Genomic DNA, 22,512 nt, shown 5'->3' on the forward strand with positions numbered 1-22,512 from the left:
TACTGGAATGGAAAGGGACTCAGCAGGCTCTTCTAGGTATGTTATAGATCAAGACGGCGTTTATGATAGATTTGTACGGAGTACTTTGCAGATTGATTTTAAAAAAAGGTCGACCTTTAGATACGGGTTACAGTGTTGGTCCAAAACCCCTTTATCTACGGAGTATTAGGAATAATAAAGTACCAGAGTAGTGAACTAATTATTGATGGGATTTAGGATATACACACATACTAGAAAATATCACACTATAGGGAATAAGCCCTAGTGAAATCCTGCTGACGGAATTACCGTTAAGTATCCACTCAACTGTAACCCACTATTTTGTATCGTCTTTTTTTCCTGTTTTAGCTACTCAGCCAGCCTATCATTCGCGTATTTAGTGTGAGATATCGTAACCAGAGTCGATGAATCAGACCTGCATATATTCGTGGGGCTGCGTACTAGTCTACTAGTCAATACCGGGCATCGTTAAGTTCGACAGAAAGACTCGTACTTCTGCCATCCTACCGGCGCATCTAACTGGAAGAAGTAATTTCCTATCTTCTGTGGACCAGTCTGCGCGAACTTATTCCTTAGTGAGGGGAGGACTAAAATAATAATTCCGACGTTCGGGCATGTCAGGAAGAAAGGGGGTGGCTTACTAGGGTATATATGCAATTCCCCCCCCCCCCCCCCCCACCTGTGCATTGCTTTTTGCGGCTTGTCACCTCTGGCTCTGCAGTCAGTCATCTGGGGACGACGACATGGATCAGTTTAAGATCCTCATCGCCGGTGGGAGTCTTGTCGGCCTTGGCCTAGCCATAGCCCTGGAGCGCGCGGGAATCGATTACGAGCTTTTTGAAAAGGGAGACTTCGCACCGCAGCTAGGTGCGTCGATCGGACTCCATCCGCATACAATAAAGATTCTAGAGCAGTTGGGGGTATGGGAAGATATTCAAAAGGTGGTTGCGCCCCTGGTGGATAGACACCATTATGATGAAAACGGTCGTTGTTTTGAGAAGTCTCGTGTGCTGGTGGTGATCAACAAAATGTAGGTACGTGCTATATGTATATATAACAAGGAAGTTTCTTCCATTCCCTGTATATTCCATATGCAAAGCGGAATACGACTAGATGCTAATATGCGGGTAACTTGGCCCCGAGGATGTGAGTTAGTCTCCAGCGTCCCATTATTTTCATGGAGCGATCCAAGGCCTTGGAGATTTTACATAGCCATATTCAAGACAAATCAAAACTGCATGCGCGCACTGCTATCGTCGAATACGAAGACATTCCAAATGGGGTCCTCATCACTACTCAAGATGGAAAAAAGCACCAGGGCCACATGCTGATCGGTGCAGACGGAATCCATAGCAAAGTGAGGAAGCTGATGGCGGACAAGATCAGTGTGACTGACCCGTCTCTCGGTAGAGAGATTAATGAAGGTTTGTTGAATTATCCCGTTGACGTTGTTTCCCCCTCCCCTAAGGCTGTAGATTATTGATATCGCACCGAACAAAGCTTTTACGAGCGAGTATAACTGCATCTTTGCCATCTCCGAGAACAACCCCAGTAACCAATTCCTACCGGATGCGATGGTTCACAACGTATATTACGACGACTACTCTGCTGTTGCCGCTACCGGCGAGCACGGGCTTGTGTTTTGGTTCCTCTTCGTCAAGAATACGGAGCTGACTAGAACTCCCAATTGCCCGCGGTTCACGGATGAAGATGCAGAGGCCCAAATTCGCAAATATGGCAGCGCGGGCGTAGGCCCCGGTTACACCGTGAAAGATCTTTGGGATGCCCGAGTCAAAGCTGCAATGGTACCGCTGGAAGAAGGTGTCGTTAAACAATGGAGTCATAACCGGGTTCTTTTGATGGGAGATGCGGTCCATAAGGTGAGCATTACCCGAACCCGCCAAAACAGACAGACTGATCTCATCATTGGCAGGCCACGATAAACCCAGGACTAGGCGGAAATCTGGGCTATGAGGGTATCGCTCGTTTCACCAACGGCCTCGTACCCTTGCTGAAAGAACACCCCATGCCATCACTCGAACAATTGACCGCGGTTTTCGACCAGTACTATACCAGTCAGAAGCCCCGAGCAGAGACCGTCGTTAGCCTTTCCGGTCAAATCACACGCTATGAAGCCCAAGATACCTGGATTCTGCGATTTGCATCCCGCTATGTTGTTCCATGGGTTAGTGATCGGATCAAGGCCAATCTGTATGCAAGTTTCTCGAGAGGTGGGCCTTGGTTGGAATACCTTCCATTGCCTGCCACAGATGCCAGCCAAATCGAGGAGAGGGCGGAAATCCCTCATCATTCCAACGGGGGCTTGTCTATTTTGCCCAACCTGACTGCCTGTGCTTTGCTAGTAGGCGCTGCGGCTATCTTGTGGCAGAGATACAACCAGACCCTTTAGCTGCAGCCCCAGTATACAAGATACAAGACACCATTGGCGCTGATAATCGACGTGGTCTATTTCACAAATAGAGAGGCCAGAATAATGAAATGTTGTAGTGTTAAGGCCCACTTGATATATATATATATTGTCCCTTGGTCCCTGTACGCAGTTTAATCATGGGTAGCGTAGTAGCCACATCTGAATCTGAGATAAAGAGAAGCGAGGGATCAGATTTAGGTTGATATATTATGCATGCATGCACCGGATAGGGTTCTCCACTGCTAGAAGCTAGAGTACAGCTAATGCGGTATCAAAAACCTGTGCGATATACTCCGTATACTCCGTATGTACAGTATTATGCAGCCTTGAAGAAGCTTGGTATCTCCACAATAGTACATCCCTACTCTGTAGACAGATTTAGGTACAAAACATCAGTCGTGCGACCTAAAATAGTCACCTAATCCTGGAAACTAGAAAAATACTCGGTAGGTCTAAGAATTTTGGATTAACCTATCTCTTCTACTCCGTACCTCCTAAGCCATGCGAGTAGATCTTTCGGGGTAGATTTCCAAGCCGATTTTGGCGGCCAGACCACAGCCTTTGTCCTATCCTCGATTTCCTCGATTTAGTGACCCAAACTGGTCAACTCTTCAAGCTTCAAGGATTTAGATGGAGGAATGATAACTTCTTCCAGGATGAACTGGCGCCGGCGAAGCTCACGGTGGTATTTCATTATGCCTATCAATTGAGTCAAGCCCTAATGCATGCCAGGAGAGCTGAATGTCGGAATAAGAGGCTTTAGGTTAATGTTGATATCATTATGGAATCAGAATTTATTTGTTTCACCCAGATTATCCTTTCATGTATGGTCTTTATATTACTAGTAGGTGAAGCGAAGCTAGACTTGCATTACTATGGTGTAGCTTCGAATTACTCTATTCTTGATACGGTGATAATGGCAAGTCATACAATGCATTCGCGCGTGAGGGAAACGGAAATCTTAATTGCCCATTTTAATGTAATGTATTAATGGTCTGTGTCCCTTAGGGTTTCATCCTAGGTATTTTAGATATTCATCATGAATTCTCTGCGGAAGATTTCCAAAATGTTGGACCTTCGCTCGGGAGGTGGCTGATTTTTCAAGGCGTCAAGAACAGAAAAATATTGAACAAAGAAGCGTGCAGCCACGTAGATACAGTACCTACTATTAGTGCGAGTTGCAGAAATTTGTCTAAATCATGAAACTTACAGTGGCCATATCCATGCAGCTAACCATCTTCATAATGCTCGAAATTTGATCAGCAGCAACATAAGTAGAATCAAGCCTGTTTACCAAGGCCTAACTAGTCTAACTTGTTATTTATACACTGTACACGAATGTCTTAGCCTGGCCCGGCCTGGAGCATTGTAGAATACTATCATGTCAGATATTTCTCAATGTATGCTATAATAGTATCTACCTCAATGGACCTGGTGAGGCTGGGGACAGGCCGGACAATATGATAGTTAGACCTTAGCGCTCCGAGTGACACTCTGGAATGGTACAACGTCTGGCTGACAGACTGTATTGTGAGGCGGCAGCTGCCCGTGTGAGAAGTATGCCTGGGCCCTCTGAATCAAACACTTAGATACACTGGCAATAGCAGTGTGCTTTGAAGATAGGTAAGATAGTTAGTTAGCTTTAAACTGTTAGTACCATGGTTTTACGATGAGTACTCACTCCGACTGATGCCTGGATCAGTACCTCAGAGCCCCGGAACACAGAGGACATTTTATAAGCACTAATACCGTCAGCGGATGATTCAAGGATGGGAGATCCTTCATTCTTACCCTCTTCTGGGAGTGACAGGATCAATCTCATTGCTGACGAATAGAATTGGGGTTGCAGTGTCTCTGCGGTCAAGGATTGAGCCTGTTTAATAGTTAGAGACATGTCGGAAGTGAAAAAAAAAAAAAAAAAAAAAGAAAAATAGAAAAACCTAGCACTTGCCGGAAAGAATTCCAGATTGAGGAGGTTGAACATGGAAAGACCTGCAAGTGACGCCGTTGGCATTGTTAGGCCAGACTTCACCGAAGAATCTACTCTCAGCAGTCAAAGAGTCGACATAGCTCCGGTATTGGTCTAGAGTCTGGAGACTGTGACTGTTATACCCATCCACACACTTGATCAAAGTGTTAATATCCTTGGTAGTCCCTTGTGTTCCATTGTTGCAAGGATTAGAAGGGAGGAATCCGCTTGTCACAGCCGCCATATATACGCTTGCGTCGCCCTTCTCTAGGCTTGCGAAAACGTTGGCGAGGACCGGAAATCCTTGCAGGGGGATGAAAACTGCTTGGAGAGCAAGCTCTTTCAGGCCCGAGTAAGTTGCGAGCAGAGGTATGGAGCAAGTTGGCGAGCTAGGAACGGGAATAGGGTTGTACTTCAGGGTTTCCAGCAGTTTCTCAAGACGATGCTGGATACTGGCTGGCGTTGGGCCCCAAAACGCGCAGCTCTGGGGCCCGCCTTCGTTGCAGTACTTGTAAAAGGCGTCGATCGCCTTGTCAGAGTCGTACAAGTTCTGTCTCCAACCAAGTTCATAAATATCTTCCACATCAAGTACTCCATCCAGGATCATGGGGCCCACGTTTTCTGGGAAAAGGTGCGCAAATGTAGTACCTATCACAGTGCCGTAACTAATGCCATAGTAAGAAAGCTTTGCTTCATTTTCTGGCTTCCCAGCGGCTCGTTGCTCGGCCTTGGTATAGGCAAGCAAGTCTCGAGCGACTGCCGGGGAGCTGACAAAGGCAGCAGAGCCGTTGGACCCGCCTACAGCAGCGGTGCATGCTTCACCAAAAAAGTCCGCAGCAGAGAACTGATGACTTAAAGCCGTGGACGAGGCGTAGGATGTGTCAGAATAGAACAGCTTCTCGAACTGAGCCCGAGCTTCAGGATGGCTAGGCCAGCAGTCTACATTTGGCCCGCTGAACCCCACGCCACGGGGATCAAAGCCAACAACATTATGCTCGGCTTGGATGACCTCTGCAAAAGGTATGCTATTTGCCAGAAGAATCTCGACACCGGAGCCTCCCGGGCCACCTAGTCGTGGACTATTAGATGTTTTGCATAGTATTTGTGGAGCGACAATGCCCTCGTACCTGGGTTAATGACGATGTTTCGTGTATTTTCTGTAACATTCTGCGCGGCAAGCTTCATAAAGGCAATGGCAGTGGATCCTCGAGTGGGATTTCCGTAGTCAAGAGGGACCTCTAGCCGCGCACATGTAAAGTTTTGGAAGCAGGGGATCCATTGTAAGTCGGGGGACGGGGTTATCTAAATTAACGTCAACTAGAGAATAAAACCGGAACTGTTTAAAGGGATGACAGCATACTGATTCCCAATCATTAACCATAACACTCCTTGCATCTCGGGGTACAACCGCAGCTGACACTCCATGTGGAGAGTAGAGAGCAGCGGTTAAGAACAGACATGACTGCCCCAAGCTGAATAGACGCATCATGAGTGATGAGGGCACAAAGCACTTGTGAGTTGACCGATTGCAGATCCCATGCTGAGTAGTAAGACCCTGAACAAGTATTTATATGAATCTCAATTTCCATGAGATATCTCAAGTCTAGAGATGCCAAGGTCGTGGCGGAGTGTTGGAGGATCTTGCGTTGAGAACCATTCTAACCCTAAGTACGTACATTGTAGAAAAATCCACACCAACCGACTCCATGGATTTAGCATGCTCGATGATGTATGTATCTCAGATGGGAGCTTTTGGCCGAAGGAGAGAATGAAACAAGGTTTCCCATATTGAGAATTGACCATTGAGATCTACCCTCAAGCGAAAGAAGACGTTGGGATCTAGGAAGATCTACTGGGCACCGCGGGCTAGCGGAAACTAGCGGTAGCAGGGACACGCTCACCTCATCTCGTATTAAGCAGGCATCGTTATTGCTAACTATAATGAGATGATGTACAATTCTGAGACCCGCTTCAGTTGTGAAGACAGAAATACAGTCAGACCGAGTTAGTAAAGCATGTATAATCTGTTTCTAGAGTCTCGGTAGGAGTCAGGCACCAGGACAGTTGAATCTGGAAACACCCTGAGGTTCCCAAACTTCCAAATACCATGATTCTTTTTGGATAGATTACACCATATTCTGGACAAACATTGAAATATGTCGAAAGGGTGGCCTAGTCTGAACTGAATGAAACCTTGGAGTAACCTTGTCTTAGGGATGGGAAGCTTAGGTGTGTTTTGCACTAACTTGTCACAATTAAAGACGATTCTTGATCCATATTTGGGATATTATCAAAGATATTGAATTTCAACAGTAATATGAACATCTTCAAAGGGACAACAGTATCGCTCCCTTCGTATCTATAGAAAGTTTTGTTCAACTTTGCATCCCTTCCAGAAAAGTGTCACTTGCTCACATCACGTAGCTTGCCGAGGATAAGAATGAGGTTGGCAGCCAGAGGGGGAGGCTGGGTCTGGGATTCAGGATTGTGATTCTGTTCCAATAAACGAACCATCAGATCTAATACTGCCCGCGAATTTCTGAGAGAAACCGGAGGTTCTTCGGGGAGAATCCCATGGAGAACTGGGATGCCGCGATCAAAGGAAATATATCGTTGCACGTCGATGGCTTCATCGCCATCAAGCCATACTTTCCGCGGAACTTGTAGTATTGGTGAAGGCTGCATACTCTCTAGGTCGGTTTGAGGGGTCTCATTTGTCTTAGTCTGACTCGACACAATGCCGTAAGCCCACAACGTTAAGCTGGCATGATAAAGGGCAATGGCCACGAAGTCCCTTAGACTCTGCAGGGGAAGTAGTTCAAGCTCGCGAACAACTTGACCTGCGTGCCATACGGCTAGTCGGGCTTCCTTGCTTCTGCACCAATCCCTAAGGGCTGGTTGGTCTTCACATGCGCAGTTAGGGTCTTCCGAGGTGGCAAGCGTTTGTATTTCTTCGAGAGACATGTGCATGTGCATCAGGATGAAATTCAAACTGACATTGCTTTCGTCCTTGTATTCCATACGAAGATAGTCCAGCATCTTCGTCAGCTGCTGGGAGCGGGTCATCATCAGAAGACCAGGGTCCCAATATCGAGACTGGGTTCCGAGAAGGCTGCTTAGCTGACGGTATTCCCACACCAGTCCCCATAACGCGTGGGCAACAGCAGAGCAAGAGAGGCTAATATCGGCCACCCGCCTGCTGCTCTCCAGCAGGTCTAGATTAGCAACGCACTCCGTCAGGGCCGGAATGCGTGTAGCGCCAGGGGCGTAAAGCTCGCAGTACAGCTCCTTCCACTTGGGAGCGGAGTCTGCAGCCCAAAGCTGGGATGGGGCGGGGAGGGGAATGCAAAACTCGGCGTATGAAATTATGGGACATGTAAGAAGCGCCATGGATAACTCTGCATCTAGGCGGAAAAGATGATATGCAAGTCGCTTGTAGGACTCTTGTCTTATCCAGGCCCGCCATTTCTCGTAGAGTTTGTCACCAGTATCGTCCGGTTGGACTAAGATCGCACAATAGGCAGAGTGGTGGAACATCCCTCTCCGGCGCACCATCGTGATCAATGGTTGTCGAAAACCTTCTGACAGTTCAATTTTCCTGTTATTCCCGCTCCATAGGCCAACCTCCAGGTACATGAGATAAGCCTGCAGCAGCTCAAGGTTGTATATCTTGGTGTTATTTGCCTCAAATACATCCGGTAATTGAAGACGGACAACCTCCTGCATAGCAAACCCAAGCTTGCGGAGCGAGGCGTCTGGCGTTAGCACGGCACCAGCGGCCGCCATGGATAGAAGGAGCTCTGGGCATGTTTTCTTGGGCCTAAACCCTGCTCGATGAATCCATGTGCCAGCCGTAGAAAACGGAACAGTCAAGTAGTAGCGTATGAGACTATCGAGGAATTCTGCAGAAGGAAACGAGTGGACTGCCGCAGAGATAGGGTGCTTAATTTGACTGAGAACAATGCTGAGGATCCTGTCGCGAGATGATAGATCAAGACATTCTGTCGTTGACTTGCTGGTGACCTCGACTAGACTTTGTGGCGTTGAGGATAGATTCGTCTGGGCAGGTAGCAAAAGATTGTCATGCTCCTGATAGCCATGATCCTGGGGAGCGGGCACAAACCGCCATTTCACGCGCTGTATTGAGCGAACTTCCTTCGTATCCCGTGTATCACGGCTTGGTTCTGCATCCTGATCCCCTTGTGCAGAGTCGGGTAACGAGAGTGGTGCGGTTTGATCATCAAATTCAAAAGGTATCCGGCTGTTGTAAGACTCTAGGAAGTGAAGGTCGACAATGCTTAAGTCGAGGTTTGTTTCCAACCCGAATGTGATCAGTCCCCTAGGTGTCCTTGTGCCACTCGCGATATCGGGGAGCGGAGCGGCGAAAAGGTCTCTTCTGCTGTTCTGGGTAGTGAAGTTCGAAAAGTCCTGTGAGAGAACGGAAGACATATCGCCATTCACATCTTCCAAGACCGAATTTGCTGATTCCTGGGGCCAGGGTTGAGCTGCTAGTTGGGGGTCGATGAAGGCCTGATGTGTCTCAAGTGGCACAAGACCCTGGCTCAGATCTAGACATACACTCGCATCAGCTTCGGGGAGAAGATTGCTGGCCGCTGAACCGGGCTCCTGGGGCGAGTTCGTGGACATATTATCGGAAGTGTCTCCAGGTTTGATAGGAAGCATGCAAGGAATCTTCCTGCGTCGACATCGTCCACATGGTTTTTGTTCGTCGCATCGAAGGTGATGCTCAGCGCATGCACTGCATGCCTGAGAAGCGCGTACAACTGGATTCGGATTATTGCCGTTTCGACGACGCCTCTTCGATGCCTGGTCACCGTCTGTACTATGGAGGGCAGAGTGCCGGCTAAGAAGGTCACTACACGCAATATGTGAGCATACTATCTAGCTGAGGACAAGAGATTGGGTTCTGCATAATCCACATTCTCTTCCAGGGTTGATTACATTCTACCGAATCGTTTCTCACAGACAGTACATTGGTAAGGTTTCTCTTGAGTGTCTTAAGGTGGCAGTCAGTGCGATGTTCTTTGCAATATTTTCTGGTCAGCGTCGTGAAAAGGCCAAGGTGACCTACGGGATCGGACGTGACGAGCAAGATGATCAAGACGAGTATAGGATTGCGAGCATTTCCCGCACTGATACAGGTTGCGGTTGGATGGCCGGCTTCCGGATGATGAACTTGGAGTGCGGGGATGGCGAGTGACCATAACGCAGGAATCATGTAATCTGCCCGGTCCTGGGAATAGCATCCGAGCGTGGAGTGAAGTTATCCACCTCTTTTCAAGAGTGATGCATGGGCATTTCACGCGGGGAAATAAGCCTCGGGAGATGAGGGCACAACCCCGGAAAAGCCCTCTCTTCTTCTCCACCTGGGCCGAGATTTATACTCACCAAGGGGAGTAACATTCGCTGGCTGGTCTTCTCTGATGCGTAGGAATCATGAACTGCTGTTGGAATGGTTAGTAGTAAAGTCAGACATGTAGAATACGTCCATCGAAAATGACTATGTTGAGTCCACCCAAAAGATCCCCTATTTCCTAGGTGCAAAAATTGGCCTAATCTGTTCGAAGCAGCCGTAAATCATCATACACAGCTATCCCATAGCTCTATGGGGACATTAGCCTAAATATCGACGAAATCCTTCATGCAATTGCCCCGGATAATCAGAATTTAAGTTCACTCACGGACCAGACCAGTAATTGTGCATGAATTGAAGAAAATACAGTGCAGAATAGCTCTCATAAGTAGAAGCCTCTATCCTGTTGGAATGATGTTGGAATTCTCTTGTGCATCTACGCTGTCTAAACTAGCATCGAATAGACCAAAAAGATCTCCATCCAACTAGATTGCTTTCTAGTACATTTACCGAACACCATTCCCCAGAATGCGACTCTTTGTTGCCCCCATCGGGCTGCTGGTGGGATCTAGTTTGGCGGTGCCCTTCCACCATGGTCTAGAGCATAATCTTAACGCTCTCGCGCAACGTCAGGGTAAACACTGGTTTGGTACTGCAGCTGATATTCCCGGGACGGAGGAGACAACGAATGATGCATATTTGAATATTTTGCAAACCCAGTTCGGGGAAATAACTCCCGCAAATGCCATGAAGGTGTGTCTCATGCATGGAGGATGATTTATGCCTGACCATCGACACTCATTCTTTTTACGTTTAGTTCATGTATACAGAGCCGGGGCTGGATTACTTCAATTTTACTGAAGGCGACTACTTCATGAATCTAGCTAAAAGTACGGGGAAGGCCGTTCGCTGTCACAACCTCGTCTGGGCCAGCCAAGTGTCTTCCTTCGTCACGTCCACGAACTGGACCGCGGAGACGCTGATCCCCGTTATGAAGAATCATATCTTCAAGACTGTCCAGCACTTCGGCAAGCGCTGTTATTCCTGGGACGTGGTCAACGAAGCCCTGAATAGCGATGGGACATTTTCTTCCAGCATCTGGTACGACACAATTGGCGAGGATTATTTTTACCTTGCATTCAAGTACGCCCAGGAGGCGCTTGAAGAGATTCACGCAAGCGACGTCAAGCTCTACTACAATGATTACGGCATCGAAAACCCCGGGACCAAAGCTAATGCCGTCCGGAATCTTGTCAAGGAGCTGCGCAAACGTCACATCCGGATTGACGGCATCGGTCTCGAGTCCCACTTTATCGTTGGGAAAACTCCTTCGTTAGCCGATCAAACTGCTACCCAGAAAGCCTACATTGCAGCCAACCTGGACGTCGTGATAACGGAGCTGGATATTCGGTTTTCAAAGGCTCCGTTTTATAGTGCCGCGGGCCAAAAGCAGCAAGCTCTGGACTACAGTTGTCGGATATATGATGATCCTAGGGGTAGCTCAATGGAAGCAGGTGATCGTATATATTGATGTGTGTGTCTGTTGGGGGGTTGTGTGCTTGCCTAAGGCCTTAATATAGGGTAATAACTCCCCCTTTACTTACTAAGTATATTACAAGATATCCCTTTAATTTAATATACTCCCTCAGGTTTAAAGGATTTTATCTAGTTTGAATCTATAACTATATAATTTAAGATGCTATCCTTATCCTGGATAGGTTTAAACTATATCTAGTAGTAGGTTATCTATTAACTTTAGTCTCTTTACTATCCCCAAATCCTTCATAAATGCCTTAAAGCTTTGGTGGGGTAGCACCTTGGTCAACCTATCTGTAATTATCTTAGTGGTAGGATAATATAATACTTTTATCCTTCCTTTCTAGGCTTCCTACCTAATCCAGTAGTTGTGGATATCCACATAGCATAGCCTTGTATTTAAGTAGTTAATTTCTTTATTTACTAGTTAGATAGTTTATATATTATTATATTAAATATTAATAATTAGATTCTCTAACTCTACCTAGATTTTATCTAGTAGATATTTAGTAAAGATTCCTTTCTTTACTATATATAATAATACTAATAATTCTACTTTAGTTATAGAAGTTATTATAGTTACCTACTTGCTAGCTTTCTACCCTATTATATCTCTAAATAACTTCATAATATACCCTTGCAAGCTTCTCTAGTCTTAATTATCTATAAATAAGGTATTACTATATAATAAGTAGTTGTCTGAACCTCTAAGTTATAGGATAAGTTTATTTATTCTTTTTAGATATTATAGGTATTAATCTGCTTTGGTATAATATTCTTTATTAGGGTTTATAAGGTACTAGGATAGCTAGGATACTATAAATATAATATCTAGTTAAGTCATGATTATTATATATATTATAGATTCTACTTTCTATTAATATTATTAGGTATATAGGTAAGATACTCTATCTTAATCTTTCTAGGGTACTATTTTTATTAATATAGGAGTAGTATCTAGATCTTTTTTTCTATCTACTAGGTTAGTAATCTTATTAATATATACTAACTAACCTAGCTAGATAAGCCTATTCTCTCTATCCTAGGTAATCTCTATTTCTAGGAACTATTACAGGTTATTTCCTCCCATTATCTTAAACTAGTCCTGAAGCTCTTATATAGTAGCCTGTATTTATACTAATAATTTTTAGTAATAAGTAAATATAATATTATTTATATAAAAGAATATTAAGATTCTATCTTTAGTAATATAATATAGTTTATATAAGATAGGTTTGTATCCTAGTAATTTTAGGACCTTTTAGAGAGTTATCTACTATAGGTAAGAGGACTATTTAAGTCTATATAGTACTTTCTTTAACTTTAATATTTTGCCTAATTTTTAATATTTTAGAGGCATTTTTATATATATTTTCTTATTATTATCTATATTAATAAATATATTTATAATATTATATTACTTTAATTCTAGATTAAATTAGGCCACTATTACCAGGAAGGTTTAGAGGGATCTTATTACTAGAATTATAATATATAGGTTCTTTATTAAATCCTTTTATTAATCTTCTCTTACTACTAGGCATGCTTTATATTTAGTTAGGTTACTATCTTAATTACTTTTATATATATATATTTATTTATATTCTAGTACTTTTATATACTTAGGTTTATCTACCTTTACCTATATTTTTATTATTTTATAGCTAGCTAGGTAGTCTTACTCTACTTTTATAAATTCTTTAGATAGTAAGTAATTTTTAACTTAGTAGTATATCTTTAGAAGGGTTAATAACTAATCTAGGTAGGTTCTAATTAGATTCTCTAGTTACCTATTCTATCTTTGTATTTCTGCCTTAGAGGCTAGTATTCTATCTTATTAGGTTGGTTATATTAATCTCCCTGCTATAAATACTAATTTCTATGTAATTTAGTGGCTTTTATTTAGCTTAATTTCTTCTTTAATTTTAGCTATCTTATATTAGTAAGTACCTGCCAATATTGCTGCTAACTATTCTGGGCTACTGCCTGGTGGTATTGGATAAGCTATTTACTTATTTATATTAGTATTCTTATCCTTATCCGTGGCTTTAAGTACTAATCTTGATATTTAAACTAGATAATCAAGCAAGTTAAAATTGCCTTCTAAAATATTCCCTATTATAGAGTAATTTATATTTAATACTCCCTAGATTAGAATATAGGTTTTAACTTTAATATCCTTAATTATTTATTTAAATTTATTAATTTTAATTATCAGGAAGTTATCCTTTATTATTTAAATAAATATATCTTTATTTCTTAAGAAGAATTCTTCCTTATTAAATATAATATTTCTTATATAGATAATCTTCCTTTCCTTCCTTAGGTTCTATATTTAATAGATATTAATAGATTTATATCCTACTATATATTTTATAAATACTCTTAGGTTAAACTACTTTCTATACTTTACTATTATAGTTGCTTATAATTTAATTATTGTAAATACCTTATAATTATATACTTTTAAATAAGTTTCTTAAGGTTTCTTATATTTTACTACTACTCTATCTTAGTGGGTAATATAAGTATAGAATTAATTAATTAATATTTTCTATTCTACCTGATATTTAGGTATTTAGTTATATAGGTATACTACTATATAGATATATTTAAGTTATAGAAATATAAGTAGTTTTGCTCCCTGTCTTATTATATATATCTTCTCTTTTATTATACCCCCTAAGTACTCTGCGCCTCTATTTTAGGCTGGTATATATAGAGTAGAGTAGTCAAGTCTTGCTCCTTTAGATTATATAAAGTCTTTTAATTATCTCTTTATCTTGCTATCTAATTTAATTACTTAGGGTTTGATATTATATTACCTCTCTAGAAAGGTAAATAAGTTAAGTAAGGTATTTTTAATTATCTCTATATATTAGTCTAAGAGGTAGTAATCCTATATAAAACCTAACTACCTATCTATAATTAATAGTAAGGCTTAATAGTTATCTATCCCTATTTTAAAGTTATAAAAATTAATTACTAACTATAGATCTAGTTCTTCTATAATAATATAATCTTTTTAGTTAATTCTTTACTTTATTTTTACTATACTATAAATATTATATTCTACTATAATAGGTCTTTTAATCCTTACCTCCTTAGTATTCTTGACTAGGTAATCTAATACCTATAGTCCTGGATATCCAAGATATAAATACTATTATTTTACATCTCTAATACTAGTAATAGTTTAGAATATTGCCTGGCCTGTTATATTATATAGTTTGCTATTATATTCTATTATAAATTGGCTATATTTCTTATCAAGATAGGCTGCTACTGCACCTTTAGATATATAGAGTAGGTTAGAGTTAGGATTATTCTTAAAATAGATACTTATTTAGTTTAGTAATATAAATAATACTAGATTATATACTATTTCTTTATAGTAAGCCATATTCTTAAGAATTATATAGCTATATTTTATATTTTTATCTCTTTAAGTTATAATCTATATACTAATATCTTTATATCCTATAATAGGTATTTTTAAGTCTCCTACCTATATATAGTTATTTTATATTAATTTTATATATTACTTAAATTAATATAAATTATTAAATATATAAATTAATAATCCTAAGTTAAGAATAATAGAGTACTATAATAAATATAGTATAGTTTTAAATTAGGTATTAAATAAAGCTTTAACTTTATCTTTATTCCTGCCTTTTATTTAATCTACTCCTTAGTTACTTCTTCCTTCTAATTATTCTAGATCTTGTTTATTTTATTCTTGCTCCTTTACTACCTTTTTAGTTAGGGCCTTATTTATCTTAAGTTATATATTAACCAGCTTTTTTATTATATTCCTTTCCTTGAAGTTCTTGGGCGCTTTTTCTAGGAATAGATAAAAGTATCATGTTTATTTATACTTTTAAGAATATATATTATATAACTAATATAAGTTTTTAGAAATACTCCTTTTAGAATCTATTCTTCCTATATTATTATATTTATACTTATATTTTATTCCCTTATCTTGTAGTAGGGATATTTCTTTATTACTAGTTATATTTATTATATCTTTAATAATGAATGTTAGTCTAAAAGCCCCTCTACTAGTCTTACTATGCTATTATAGGAATGCATTAATAGTATTATAAAAGTTATTTACTATAGTATAGAATAATAGTATTCCTGCTAGTATCTTCTTTTTATAATCTAATTAATAGGATGTAGTCTAGGATAGAGCTAGGTAATATATTATATTTAGGAAGTCTTCTACCTAATCTAGTAGTAATATTATAACTCTAAGGTTTATTTTAATTACTTATTAAATAGCAAATTCCTAGTTATTTAACTAACTAACTAGATTACCTTTTAGGGGTTGGATTACCTTTATATAGGTATTATAGGCTATATTTTAAATTTATCTTTAATTAACTGCTATGTATTCTTTTAATTTAAGGTACCACTCTTCTAGGGTTTCTATTGGCTTGTAGTAGAAGTAATAGACCTTTAGGGAAATAATATATTAGATCTAATTTTTTAGTTTTCTAAATTTTATAATCTAATAATTATACTTATCTATTTCTATTTTATAGAGTACTACTTTAGAGTTAAAATTTTATAATAATATTATAGAACTCCTAGTACTATTTACTAGTAGAGTTTTTTTATTATCCTTAATTAATTTAGTAAGTTATTATAGATAACTCTTATTACCTTTTATTATTTTCTATAGATTATTGTCTCTCGCCTGTACTTTAAATAAGGATTACTATATTAGCTAGTCTTCTTGCTTAGTAAGCCTTACTATATTATCTTTATTATTAGTAGTTAGAGGCATTGCGCTTAGTATTTTACTAATTAATAGATTTAGTAGGGGTTGTTAGTATTTTAATAATTAGTAGGTTTTAATAGGGGTTGTTAGTATAGATTTACATGCTTTAAGCAAAAATGAGACTCTTAATTATTGGATATATAATGATCTTAGGGGTAGCTTAATGGAAGTAGGTGATTGTATATATTGATGTGTGTGTCTGTTGGGGGGTTATGTGCTTGCCTAAGGCCTTAATATAGGGTAATAACCCCCCCTTTGCTTACTAAGTACATCACGAGATACCCCTTTAATTCAACAACAGTCGGTGATCACCTGACGCCCGGTCCCACCTGACGCCCGATTTCACCACCACCAGCAATATTAAATATGAAGTAATTTAACCATATATAATTATTATTATCGCGTGATCTTTTAGTGGATAAATATAGTTATTATTAAGACTCTATATATAGTTTTTAATTAGTCTAAAAATACTATAGGAGCCAGATCTTACAGCCTTAATAATTTACTATTAAAGGGGCCTCTAGGACTTCTATAGGTATTATTAGCCTAGTTTTTATAGATTTTTACTAGTATAAAGTTTTAGAAACCTTCTTTAGAGACTTCTTTACTTACTAGAAATTATTTTAAAGCTAGTAATCTACTTCCTTTACTAGGTAAGTATCCTCCTTTTATTATTATTTTTACTCTACCTCTAGTAGCTATAATTCTTATTAAGATACTTAATTTTTCTTTTACTCTTTAAGCAAGTATTATTTCTCCTCTTTAATAAGCTATTAATAGACCTTCTCTTATTTCTTTAATACCTTAGTAAGTTATATAACTTTATTTTTCTATATTTAAAGATTATAAGCCTGCTAAACTTTTTAAGAAGAGTAAAAAACTATACTACTATTTTTAGAAATTATAAGCTTAAATTATAAGAGTTTTTTATATTAATATTTTTTTTTCTTATTCTAGAGGGCTGATTTAAGGCTTTAATAATATAATTTTAGGATAATATTCTTTATAGAGAGATAATATATTATTAAGCTTAATTTCTTAATATTTTTATTATATATATTAGTAATAACTTAATTTAAAAACTTCTTAATCTTTTATTAGTCCTCTATTTATAGGATAGAGTATAAAAAATTACTTAAAAAAGGTCTAGAGTTATTCTATTTATTAAATTAAACTAGAATTATTTCTAGATTTAGTAGCTATATCTCTATAATTTACTATAAAAAAAGAATATTTTTTATTAATAAGACTTATTTCTAGACTAGCTAGAAGAAGTAGAAGAAATCCTATTTAATAATATAATTAAGGCCTATTAATTTATATAGAAAATTCTTAAGATTCTTGCTATAAATAGTAGAGAGAGGGCTAAAGATCCTAATATTAAGTAATTATAGTAAATAAGTTAAATAAAGTAAATATATTATTAATAGGATTTTATTAGTATTATAATAATTAATAAATTTTATAGTAAGGTAAGATCTATAATTATTAAGAATAAGAAATCTTTATTATTTATATATTTTATTCTTAGTCTTATAATTAAATATATTAATTAACTAGGTATATTCTAGCTTATTATTAGTCTAATTACTTATAGAGGAGATAAAGAAATAAGAATAAAGTTTAGGATTAAAATCTTAAAGCTAGGAATCTTATATATTACTAGTAAAAGTCTAGTAAATAAAATCTAGTAAAAGAAAGATTTTATTAATATAAATATAAATAATTAAAATTATTTACTTATAATTTTTATTTTATAGGTATTACTTAAGCCCTTCTCTAGCTATATATTTCTACTTTAAGAAGATCTTAAGATTTTTAACTAATATTTTAATAAAAAATTCTTTTTTATCTATATTATAGATATTCTCTAGCTATAGCTTATATTACTATATCTTCTAGCTTAATAACTTAAAATATAGAGTATATTTATATATAAAATTAGCTTATTTTTATATAGTATTAATAGTTATTATATAAATTAAAATAAAATTATCTTAGTAATACTTTATAAAATACCTAGACTAGTGTCATGGTGTAGCCGTGTACCTATCTGGTTAGATTCTGCCCTAACTATCTGCCTCTACTCCTATATTTAAGCTATATTGCCCCTAATCTTATTATAGCTCTTTAAGCTATATCCTTATCCTGACCTAACCCCTATCTATTATACCTATATATAGATAGCCTGAATATACACCCTATTATTAGCTATACTTACTACCTGCCTGCTCCCTGTAATATTATATAGCTCCTACCCTAGGTATAGCTACTACTAGCATGTTAAAACAACCTAAACTACTCTTAATTACAGACTTAATTAAGAAGTTTATAAGCTATATTACTAATAATCTTATTATCTAGATTATTTACCTTAAGTCCTATAATAGATATATTAATTTCCTAAAAAAGGAGATTCATGCCCTCTAAAACTAAGCTAATAAAGCTAGCCTAAAGCTAGCTAAGAAGAAAGGAGTAGTACTATATTAGAAGGAAAAATTAGAAATAATCTAATAAAAGTTAATTAAGTCTAAGTATATATTTACTATATTATAGGTTATTATTATTTTTACTATACTTACTTTTACTACTACTCTTATTCTTACTAAATATACCTCCCTTACTAAAATTATAATAACTAATATAATAAGAGTACTTATATTTATTTCTACTAATTTTCTTTCTAGTATTTATCTTAGTAAGAAACTTCCTAATTTATAAGAATTTAATAGTACTTATTCTAATTTTTACTACTTTATATAATAGATTTATAATAAAATAAATACTAATCTAGATTATTTCCTAGCTACTAAAGCCTGACTAACTTATATAGTAGGATATCTAACTAGAAAGGCTTATAAACTAATCTTACTTAAAATAAGATTTAATATTTTCTAGTTTTTAGATTATCCTAATTTACTTAATTATCTAGAAATAATATTTAGAGACCTTAATTAAGTTTAAAATATTTAAAACTATCTTTATAGTTAGAAATAAAGGAACTTAGACTTTAATACTTATTTTATAGAATTTTATTATTTTATTTTAGAAAAAAAAATACTTAATAACTTTTTAATATTTCTTTTAATTTAAAATATTTTAGTTAAATTTTAAGATATATTACTTTATAATCCTGCCCTATTTTAAGACTTTTAAGAATATACTAATTATTTCTAGTTACTAGAAAATTACTACTACTAATACTAGCTATAAGTATCTTATTCTTGCCTAATATCTAATTCCTACTACTCTAGTCTAGTAGTACTAAGGAATCTCTCTAGTTCTATTCTATCTAGTTACCTAGTTATACCCCCCGTGTCTAGAAGAGATTTAGATATTATAGATCTATTTTATACTTGCTATATACTATACTCCCCTAGGGAAGGATAATATAAGTATAAGAAATACTTTTACTATAGAAATAAAATATATTATATAAAAAATTATTTCTTACCTAACTAATACTCTATATAAATTTAAGAATAGATAAATATACTAGTATATTATATTAGCCTAATCTTTACTATAGTATTACCTACTCCTTATATTATAGCTTGGAATAACTACCTTACTATCCTAGAGAAACCTAACTAACTATACTCCCTTAATACCCTATCTAATTTAAAAAATAAAGTCTGCCTGGCTATAATTATTATCTAGTACTAGAATATATATAGAAGCCCTTACTACTAGATATACTACTCTATCTATCCTATACTATTACTAAATTAACTAACTCCCCTAATCTCTATTATATATGTACTAATCTAATAGTATAGTAAGTATAATTATATTAAGAAAATCTAAAAATACTAATTTATACTATAATTAATTCTAGAGCTAAAGAAGTTAGCTTTATAAATTACTAATAAATAAAAATATATAAATTAAAGATTATTCTACTTCTCTATCTAATATTCTTATCTAGCTTTTATAATAAGAAAGTAGAAGAAGGTATAATAACTTATTATATAGAGGCTAACTTATTATTAAATAATTATTATAATTAAAAATCTATTTTTTATATTATTTATCTCTCCTACTACTTAATTATTCTAGGACTAGCCTAATTTACTATATATAATTTAAAAATATATTTCTCTAATTAAATAACTATATTTAATAACTAATATTACTATAAATACTATAATATATCTTTTAAGCTTATAAGAGTAAGGGCCCTAATAGATATTTTTTAGAAAAATTAACTTAAATAACTAAATTAATAAAAAGAATTACTAAAGTTAAAATCTTCTATACTTATAGAAATATACTAAATATTCCTAAGAGTACTAGTTATATATACCTACTATCTAGTATAGAAACTATACTAGATCTTATTAAATAAAGTTAATAAAAAACTAAAGTATAGAGATACTAGTTCTAAATTACTACCTATACTTCCTCTAAAACTATAAGATTTTTAAGATATATTTAATTTCTAAGAAATAAAGAAGTTATTATTATACTAATTATATAATTATAATATTAAGATTTAAGAAGAAAAATAGTTTTTATTTAATAAATTATATTTAATATTATAAATATAATTAATTACTTTAAAGGAATAGCTAGAAGAGAATCTAAAGAAAGATTTTATATATTCTAGCTTATTTTTAACTACTTCTTCTATTTTATTTATTAATAAACCTAGAGATGGCCTTTACCTATATATAGATTATTAAGAACTAAATATTATATTAATTAAGAATTACTACTTATTACCCCTAATTAAAGAAATCTTAAATAACCTATAAAGAATATAGTACTTCTCTAAGATTAATCTAGTAGCTATCTTTAATAATATCTATATTAAGAAGGGATTAGAGTATTTAATTACTTTTTAAACCTATTTTAAGCTATATAAGTCCCTAATTATATTATTTAGCCTAACTAGTACTCTAACTATCTTCTAATATTTTATAAATAATATTCTATAATAATATATAAATATATTCTATAATATATTCTTAAATAATATTCTAATTTATAGCTATATAAGAAAAAAATATATTAAATACTTAAAGTAAATATTATAAATTCTAAAAAATAATAACCTATATATAAAAATATCTAAGTATAAATTCTACTAGCTAGAAGTTAAATTCTTAAATATTATTATTAGAAGAGAAAGTATCTATATAAATCTTAAGAAAATTAAGATTATAATAAATTAAAAATTACTTAAGATAATTACTAATATTAAAAGTTTTATAAAATTTACTAGATTTTATTAATACTTTATTAAAGAATTCTTATAGATTCTTATGCCTATTACTATCTTAGAGAAGAAAGAAACCCTATTTTTATAAACTTTAACTTACTAGACTACTTTTAAAATACTAAAAATAAAATTTATTAAGGAATTAATACTAAGGTTCTTTAATTAAAATTAACTAGTTATTTTAAAAATTAATACTTTAGACTTTATATCTACTAGAGTATTATTATAATATAATAATAATAGAATTCTATACCTAGTAAGATTTTACTTAAAAAAAATAATTCTAATTAAGTATAATTATAAAATATATAATAAGGAGTTACTAGTAATTATTTATTATTTAGAAAAATAGATTCTAGAATTAGAAAAATACTAGTATTTAATTAAAATTATAATTAATTATAGAAATCTAGAGTATTTTATAATAATTAAGATATTAAATTAATAATAAGCCTAATAATCTAAATTCCTGTCTTACTTTAACTTTATAATTAATTATTACCTGGGTAAGTATAGAGTAAAATTAGATAATTTAATTAGAAGATTATAGGATCTCTCTAAAGAGGGGGATAAATACTTGCTATACTAGAGTTAAATAATATTAAAAAGAGAAAATTTAGTAAATTTCTTACCTAAATACTTAAAGAAGTTATAGAACTAGTAAATACTATAATTAATCTAGCTCTAAACTACTACTAAAAGGAAGTTAGTATACTTCTAGCTACTTAAGCCTAAAGAAGAAGAGACTATCTAGCTCTCTAAATAGCTAAGAAAGTACTTAAATAAGGATTATAAATAAGATCTAGCCCCTAATAATATTTTAGAAAGCCTAGAAAAGGGCTATAATTATTATTTACTAATTATATTATTTAAGTATACTTACTATTTTAAACTCTTATTTTACTATAATTAATTATATATCCCTAATATAAAAAAATTAAAGATAGAACTAATATATAAATATTATAAGAGTATAGTTACTAGCTATTAAAATAAATTAAAAATTTATAAATTATTATTATAATTATATTACTAGCCTAGAATATTATAGTTTATAAAATAATAAGTTTATAATTACTATACTTATAAATAATCTATATCTTATTAAAATAGATATTAAAAAGTATTCTATTTCTTATTTATATTTAAAAATTCCTAGAAAGATATATTTATTAATTTTATT

At 34.9% G+C, this 22,512-nt stretch overlaps 4 protein-coding genes across 4 annotated transcripts; 2 read left to right on the forward strand and 2 right to left on the reverse strand.

The window, feature by feature from the left end:
* The first annotated feature begins 901 nt into the window (after window positions 1-901).
* Window positions 902-2,713, forward strand: P175DRAFT_0498084 (uncharacterized protein). Its single transcript, XM_040896430.1, has 4 exons — window positions 902-1,030; window positions 1,147-1,424; window positions 1,501-1,880; window positions 1,934-2,713. Exons 2-4 carry the CDS (start codon window positions 1,178-1,180, stop codon window positions 2,408-2,410), a joined length of 1,104 nt encoding a protein of 367 aa, XP_040756374.1. The 5' UTR covers window positions 902-1,030; window positions 1,147-1,177; the 3' UTR covers window positions 2,411-2,713.
* Window positions 2,714-3,898: 1,185 nt separating this feature from the next.
* P175DRAFT_0528505 (uncharacterized protein) lies at window positions 3,899-5,886 on the reverse strand (the record flags this gene model as incomplete). Its single annotated transcript, XM_040899619.1, has 6 exons — window positions 3,899-4,042; window positions 4,113-4,173; window positions 4,223-4,285; window positions 4,379-5,468; window positions 5,528-5,702; window positions 5,761-5,886. The coding sequence occupies 6 exons, from the start codon at window positions 5,884-5,886 to the stop codon at window positions 3,899-3,901; spliced, it is 1,659 nt and encodes a 552-aa protein (XP_040756375.1).
* A 917-nt stretch (window positions 5,887-6,803) lies between these two features.
* On the reverse strand, window positions 6,804-9,625 carry P175DRAFT_0554240 (C6 transcription factor RegA; the record flags this gene model as incomplete). Its single annotated transcript, XM_040900547.1, has 3 exons — window positions 6,804-9,276; window positions 9,363-9,417; window positions 9,493-9,625. The coding sequence occupies 3 exons, from the start codon at window positions 9,623-9,625 to the stop codon at window positions 6,804-6,806; spliced, it is 2,661 nt and encodes an 886-aa protein (XP_040756376.1).
* A 677-nt stretch (window positions 9,626-10,302) lies between these two features.
* On the forward strand, window positions 10,303-11,305 carry P175DRAFT_0506547 (uncharacterized protein; the record flags this gene model as incomplete). Its single annotated transcript, XM_040898205.1, has 2 exons — window positions 10,303-10,527; window positions 10,592-11,305. 2 exons carry the CDS (start codon window positions 10,303-10,305, stop codon window positions 11,303-11,305), a joined length of 939 nt encoding a protein of 312 aa, XP_040756377.1.
* Window positions 11,306-22,512: the final 11,207 nt, after the last annotated feature.

Source organism: Aspergillus ochraceoroseus (assembly GCF_002846915.1).
Source record: "Aspergillus ochraceoroseus IBT 24754 chromosome Unknown P175scaffold_1, whole genome shotgun sequence".
NCBI classification, from domain to species: domain Eukaryota; kingdom Fungi; phylum Ascomycota; class Eurotiomycetes; order Eurotiales; family Aspergillaceae; genus Aspergillus; species Aspergillus ochraceoroseus.

Coding starts and splice junctions, on each gene's coding strand:
- P175DRAFT_0498084 (XM_040896430.1), top strand. CDS start 1,178: ATGGAGCGATCCAAGGCCTTGGAGATTTTACATAGCCATATTCAAGAC. Junction 1,425..1,500: donor CGGTAGAGAGATTAATGAAG/GTTTGTTGAATT, acceptor CACCGAACAAAG/CTTTTACGAGCGAGTATAAC. Junction 1,881..1,933: donor TGGGAGATGCGGTCCATAAG/GTGAGCATTACC, acceptor CATCATTGGCAG/GCCACGATAAACCCAGGACT.